This window comes from Balaenoptera musculus, chromosome 9, assembly GCF_009873245.2.
Source record: "Balaenoptera musculus isolate JJ_BM4_2016_0621 chromosome 9, mBalMus1.pri.v3, whole genome shotgun sequence".
Lineage (NCBI taxonomy): Eukaryota > Metazoa > Chordata > Mammalia > Artiodactyla > Balaenopteridae > Balaenoptera > Balaenoptera musculus.
Genome location: NC_045793.1, coordinates 83018817 through 83026728, shown reverse-complemented (window position 1 = coordinate 83026728; position 7912 = coordinate 83018817). Strand labels below are relative to the sequence as shown.

Genomic DNA, 7912 nt, shown 5'->3' with positions numbered 1-7912 from the left:
GAAGAAATTTTAAAATACCTGGAGAAAATGAAAACAAAAATACAACAATACAAAACCTGTGAGACACAGCAAAAGCAACTCTAAGGGGGAAGTTTATAGTGATACAAGCCTACCTCAGAAAACAAGAAAAATCTCAAATAAGCAGCAAAACCTTACACCTAAAGCAACTAGAAAAAGAACAAACAAAACCCAAAGTTAGTCGAAGGAAAGAAATACTGAAGATTAGAGCAGAAATAAATGAAATAGAGACTTTAAAAACAATAGGAAAGATCAATGAAGCTAAGAGCTGGTTCTTTGAAAAGTTAAATAAAATTGATAAACCTTTAGCCACATTCATCAAGAAAAACAGAAAGAGGACACAAAACAATAAAATCAGAAATGAAAAAAGAAAAGTTACCATCAACATCACAGAAATACAAAAGATCATAAGAGATTACTATAAACAATTATATGCCAATAAAATGGACAACCTCGAAAAGATGGATAAATTCCTAGAAACAGACAATCTCCTAAAAGTGAATCAGAAGAAATAGAAAATATGAACAGACCAATGACCAGTAATGACTTTGAATCAGTAATAAAAAACAAATCCCCAACAAAAAAAAGTCCAGGACCAGATGGCTTCACAGGTGAAGTCTACCAAACAGTTAAACAATTAATACTTATCCTCCTTAAACTATTCCCAAAAATTGAAGAGGAAGGAACACTTCTGAAATCATTCTATGACCAGCACCACTCTGATACCAAAACCAAAGACACCATGAAGAAAAAAAAAATACAGGCCAATATCACTGATCAACATAGATGCAAAAATCTTCAACAAAATATTAGCAAATTGAATTCAACATTATATTAAAAGGATTATATACCATGATCAAGTGAGATTTATCACAGAGATAGAAGGATGGTTCAATATCCACAAATTGGTCAATGTGACATACCACATTAACAAACTAAAGAATAAAAATCATATGATCATCTCAATAGATGAAGAAAAAGCTTTGCCAAAATTCAACATTTATTTATGATAAAAACTCTTAACGAAATGGGTAGAAGGAAATACCTCAACATGATAAAGGCCATGTATGACTAACCTACAGCCAACATCACAATCAATGGTGAAAAGCTGAAAACATTTTTTCTAAGATTAGGAACAAAACAAGGGTGCCCACTCCTGCCACTTTTATTCAACATAGTATTGGAAGTCCTAGCCACAGCAATCAGAGAAGAAAAGAAGTAAAAGGAAACCAAACTGGACAGAAATAAGTAAAACTGTCACTATTTGCCGATGACATGATACTAGATATCGAAAACCCTTAGACACCAGTAAAAAGCTATCTGAACTAATAAATGAATTCAGTAAAGTTGCAGGATATAAAATTAACAAATAATTCTAAAATTGTATGGAAATACAAAAGACCCCAAATAGCCAAAACAATCTTCAGAAAGTAAAACAAAGCTGGAGGTACAGTCCTGCATGATTTCAAACTATACTACAAAGTAATGGTGATCAAAAGAGTATGGTACTGGCACAAAAAAAGACACATAGAACAATGGTTCAGAACAGAGACCCCAGAAATTAACCCACGCTTATATGGTCAATTAATCTATGACAAAGGAGGCAAGAACAGCCCCTTCAATAAATGGTGTTGGCTAAACTGGACAGCTATATGCCAAAGAATCAAACTGGACTACTTTCTCACATCATGTACAAAAATAAACTGAAAATGGATTAAAGACTTAAACATAAGGCCTGAAACCATAAAACTTCTAGAAGAAAACATAGGCAGTGTGTCTTTCACATGGATCTTAGCAATATTTTTTGATATGTCCTCAAGGGAAACAGAAGCAAAAATAAACAAACGGTACTCCATCAAACTAAAAGGCTTTGGCACAGTGAAGTAAACTATCAACAAAATGAAAAGGCCAACTGAATAGGAGAAGATATTTGAAAATGATATATCTGATAAGGGGTTAAAATCCAAACTATATAAAGAACTCATTCAACTCAACATCAGAAAAACAAACAACCTGATTAAAAAATGGCAGAGGACCTGAATAGACATTTTCCCAAAGAAGATGTCCAACAGGCACATGAAAAGATGCTCAATATCACTAATCATCAGGAAAATGCAAATCAAAACTACACTGAGATATCACCTCGCACCTGTCAAAATGTCCATTTTCAAAATGATTATATATAACAAGACTTGCCAAGAATGTGAAAAAAAGGGAACACCCATGCACCATTGGTAGGAATGTAAGTTTTTAAAGCCATCATGGAAAACAGTGTGGAGGTTCCTCAAAATATTAAAAACAGAATTAACATACGATCCAGCAATTCCACTCCTGGGTATATATCCAAATAAAATGAAAACATTAATTCAAGAAAAATATGCACCCCTATGTTCATTGCAGCATTATTCACAATAGACAAGGTATGGAAGCCACCTAAGTGCCCATGGATAGAAGAATGGATAAAGAAGAAATCGTAAATATATACCATGGAATATTACTCAGCTGTAAAAAAAGGAATGAAATCTTGCCTTTTGCGACAACATGGATAGACCCTGAGGGTATTGTGCTAAGTGAAATAAGTCAGATAGAGGAAGACAAATGCTGTATGATTTCACTTACATGTTGACTCTAAAAAAAAGATAAATGAACAATCATAATAAAACAGAGAGTCATAAATACAGAGAAAAAATTAATGTTGTTGCTGGGTTGGGGGGGTGGGTAAGGGAGCATGGGGGAAATAGCACAGTATAGGTTTAGGATAGAATGGAGTTTTAGAAAAGAGTGTAAAAAAATCAAAATTTAGAAAAATCGAACAGGATATACATTTGAAATATTCTTACTGACACCGAAAAAGATTGAGTACATATATTCTGCTTGGACCATTATCATCAAGAAGATTAAGTATTTTATAATGGGCTCTAGAATTAGATACATTAATCATCACTTGAGATAAGTATCTATGCCAGAAAAATTAGTAGAGCAACCTTTTGGAGGGAGAGGCAGTATAGTATAACTTGAAATAGGCAATGGTGTTACAGAACTCTTTTTGTTTAGATCAGTTTATAATTAGTTCTTCCAATTTTGCTTCCAATTTGAATGAAATGAGTGAATTTGATTCATATTTATTCTGAATTTAATGCATATTTTGAAGATATATTCCAAATTGATTAATTGAATTATAATTCCCTTTGTAATATATAGTGATATGGTAAAGAAATTCAGATGATCATTCAGGACAACACTATATATATATATTTATATATAAGCAAATTATATCATAGTACCACTCTAGCAAATATGAAGAATGAATAATTATATTTTGCAGTGGGAGAAATTGAAGTGCATAGAGATTAATAGTTTACTGAAGACCACTGACATTACCATAGATACAAGTTGGAATAGAATAATATTTTTTTGTCTTAGTTCTATAGACAGGTTACATGACATTTCTTGCAACAAAGTATATGTAATTTCTGTCAATGAGATCATTGTTGTTTTCTGCATTAGGCCCTAGAGCAGATTCAAATATATCCATGTATATAACTAAAATAAGAAAAAGAGAGCATTTTGATAAAATATTTTATTATTATTAATAATAATATAATCATGGTTATAAAAATAACAACTTTATTAACTACAGAAAATGTATATACACGTCATAACCACAGTGTTCCCCTTTTGGGTAAGCATCCAGCTATACCACTCAATAGGCAGATTATCTATTTCCTATTTACACACAAGACAGTCATAACATCCACAGTATTCCATTTTCAGTTTCCTAAAGACAGAAACTTTCTGTGCAAATGGAAATGAACCTACTTAAAATTACACTGTCAAGATTTTCAGGGTCCAGAGAATTTTAACATTTTTTTTGTATTAGTAAATTCTTAGCTGAAAATTCAGTTGAATATTGAAAGATAAATTCTTATTGGATTTTATTGTGAAAAGTAATTTATTCACATAAAGACTATATCTCATTTAAAATAACTTTATTTCTCAAATGAATTTGTCTATAAATATGGGATATAATTGATTGAAAGTAGTTCTTTTTTGGACCAAGTCAATTTAAAAGTTTTTTAGTATGAGAGTTTACTAAAATTCTTTACCTCATGATCCCTATATTGAAAAACCATTATTTCTTTTTAAAAAATGTTTACAAACAACAAGAAAATTCCTGACAGCAATTTCTTATTTCTTGACAGTGTTTTTTTCAAGAGAATGTTGTGGCTATAACATTCACTTTGTACAGTACCATTGGTACCAACAAGAAATATTCACAGGAATAAGTGAAATACAATTTTGCTATCACATGTCATTATTGTTATTTTTCTTGCCTTCCAGTGTCTCACATTTCCCATAGTTTGAAACACTTAGATAGCAAGCAAGAGCCTGTTAATACTAGAGATTGACTCAATATAAACCATTGTACTGAGGACCTGCCCACAGCAGATAGGTAAAAGTCATTACACATTTTACAATAAAATTAAAGAAGTATACAAAAGGATTATCATCCCTTCTGCACGGCAGAGGCATTACGACAAATATTTTAATTTTACATTACTATTCCTGGTAGACATAAGAAAATGTCCACAATTATAACAGCATATAACCATTATTCAAACAGCCAAAATAAAAATAACGTTGAAAACTTCTCATTTAAAAGATCTTTTTTCCATGACTCGAAATGGATTTTTAGATAAATTGGATTTTTAATTTTTTTTTGTAGTTTATTAAGAAAAGAATGCCCAGGAAATAGTATCTTTCACCAGAGAAAAATGACATGATTATTCCCTGTTGTACCACCTAAAATAACATGGGTCTTGTTCATCTTGCTTTTATTATCAATTCCATCAATCTCCTCCTATTAAAAGGAAACTCTCAAAGAAAGAACTGCATTTTACACATGTCTGATGGTTTGTTGGTGGTCTTGTTTTTACCCTTTAATAAAATGGAAAACACTGAGTTCAAAATGTCTATAAAGTTAGCTTCATTTTGTATCTAGGCCATCCCTATCTCTCTGTGGAAATTTAGAGGAAAAGACATAAAAGAAATATTTTAAAATGTGAGTATTTAAAAGACTTACAATTCAGTAAATGTTTTACAAATATCATTAATATGTGACAATAAAATTTTGCCATTTAGCAAGAAGAAACTGAAAAATACTTTAATATTTAGACAATATGCCTTTGAAATTTCTGTATGTTAATTATAATGGTATATTACACAAGGGAGAGAGAAATACAATCAGATAAGCCGGTATGGACTAGCAACTTGTTGGATCTCTCTTTGCTTTCACTGTTTCTTGATACCAGCACAGATCTTATTACAGAAAATAAATAAATAAAATGGCACAATTTGGAAAAACATTTCTGGATTTGCTGCCCTCTACTCTGTGGACTAAGCTCTTGAGTAAAGTGAAAACCGTTTTACTCAAGATGGAACATTGTCTTATGGAGCTTTTAGAGCATCATTTGAATCCCTGGCCTTAATTGAGACCATCCAAAAGAAACAAATTAGAGAAATGGAAATACTAGATTCAAAATATTCAAATAATTATTTTTAGAGAACTTTTATACAGGAATATTTTGTGAAAATTCAGAACCTATCCTATTGCTCTTTGTTATTTCATTTCTTGGCAAATACATGATCTTTAGCTAATCATGACTAATACAACAATAAGTATGATTTGGTTGTTATCATACAGAATACAAAATCTGAATATTTCCCATGCAATAGGAAAGATCTATGTAAAATAAAGATAAAATTAAGATTTTTTGATAAAATATCTCATTCAGCAGATTTAACTGTACTTTTAAAAATAACTGAATACAGAGTTTAGACAAGCTAGTTCCTTTCCTTTCCTTTTACATTTTTTTCCTTTACTTGACTAAAGTTTTATTAGGCTAAAAGACTTCCAGGTAGAGAAAAGTATTTTGACTTCTTTCTTCAATATATATTTTAATGCATAATTTGATAAAAAGCTATTTACAAATTTTGGAGACATGGAAATTTTCCTCTTAAATATTGTTTTTAATTTAAAGAAGGTGAGATAGAAGCCAATCACAGCAGCAAGTCTTAGAGTTAACATATTTAAATACATTTTAAAGACCAAAACACTTTTAAACTTCAATTAGTCATCTCAGAATTTTTTAAATACTTTAGGAAAAAAGATCTAAAAACATCTTGCATAAATAATTGTCCCTAAATTTGAAGGAAAGAAATAATACTAATACACATATTAGCCTCTTCTCTTTAAGAATTAGAAACTACGTAAAATAACTTGGATGATAAATATACGTAAGAACCTATGTTAGGTGTTATTTAATTTCGTAGGTCATGACCACACCTCACATGCCAACCAGTAGAGGCCATCTGCAGATTATGGATGGAGGATGATCTAGTCACTTCTATCTTGCACCTTTCCTTAATATTTCTACTGGTCTTTAGAAATTTTTATATTTTTCTTAAGGAAAAACTATAAGTACACAATTTCAGAACATTTAGGGGTTATATTAGATACACTACAATTTGAACTGTAGTGCATGCACATGTGTACCCAGGCATTTGTGTATAGGTATATGCTTTTGTAAAGAGTATATGTACCAGTATTACAGGATACATGGTGAGGAGAAATGAATGAAATATAATGTATGGCATATTAAAGGTAATATAATTTAATATAGAGTTACAATTTAAGGACACAAGATATAAATTGTTTTTGTGAGGTTGAAATAATGTTTAACTTATGGCTTATTATTGAGAAACTAACCTTGGAAAGCAGCCGAGAGAGATTAGTTGATCTTTTCCATTATATCTTTAGCATCCAGCAATTATACCTTTGCATTTTTTAATCCATTCAAGTATCTTCAGGAGATATGTTACTACACTTGCATGTACCTTAATTCACTTCAACATTTACAAAATAACACTGACAAACAAAACAACAGAAAACACCCATAAATATTAGTGAGTATCTTAACAAACATGACACTCAAGTAGTTGTCTTGGGATTTTTTAAGTTACATTTTAATTCCATGTTCTCTGAAATCTTCATGTAAAGGAGAGTTGTATTATTGGAAGCTTCAGACAGAGTTACATCAGCTACGACTGTGGTACCTTATACGTTAATATAATTTTGTGTATCCATTTTGCATAATATGCCACTCGGACAAAAATACCAGGACGATTTGGAATGGCACATCCACGACCAGGAACGATGACCCCAAGAACCATTCTCATTTTATGTTGTTCACAAACCAGTGGGCCACCATAATCTCCCTAGGAAGAAGACATGCAACAATAACAACAACAAAGTATTATTTTAGAAATAAAAATTAACAATTCATTAACATTTCCTCTCAAAACATTAACATCTCAAATATACATATGTGCAAAAAAAGAGAATAACTTCAATTGAAATATGAAGACATAAAATTGATGTACTAGACCATGGTTGTCTTTCTGTTGGACTGAGATAAGTACAAAAGCTCAAAGTGTTCTATCATGTGTAGTTATCATTTAAGTATGACTTGTTTTTTCTAAAATAGTCACTCATGTTTTAAAGTGGTTTTTGCCTTTGTTGAATGCAGACTAATTAACACATGACCATTGATAGCTCTTTAAGAAGATAGATTTCATATTTTTTTTGACTTTCTTCTGAAGTTCAAAGTATGTTCAATATAGAAAATTTGGAAAATGTAGAAAAATACACATATCCAAAAACTCACCTGTAATCATACAGTTTTAACGATTAACCCACATTAAGTTTTCTCTTATTTCTAATTTTTTTCCTTTCCCTCAATCCTGCCCCCAGAATGATTTTAACAGTTAAATAAAAACTTGTAGGTGGTAAAATAATTCTGTTTACTATGTGGAAATTGCTTTTCCAGGCAGA

The 7912-nt window shown here is 30.9% G+C and overlaps 1 protein-coding gene across 3 annotated transcripts in view; it reads right to left on the bottom strand.

Moving 5' to 3' along the window:
* Positions 1-3600: 3600 nt before the first annotated feature.
* Positions 3601-7912, bottom strand: part of HGF (hepatocyte growth factor) — an 81910-nt gene continuing 77598 nt past the window's right edge. For 2 of the 3 annotated variants that reach the window (XM_036863601.1, XM_036863603.1), the window contains one exon: positions 3602-7296. In XM_036863601.1, coding sequence (XP_036719496.1) covers positions 7120-7296 — 177 coding nt within the window. In that variant the 3' untranslated portion in view covers positions 3602-7119. Of the gene's footprint in view, positions 7297-7912 lie in introns of all 3 variants that reach the window. The other variant, XM_036863602.1, reaches the window with a different exon arrangement.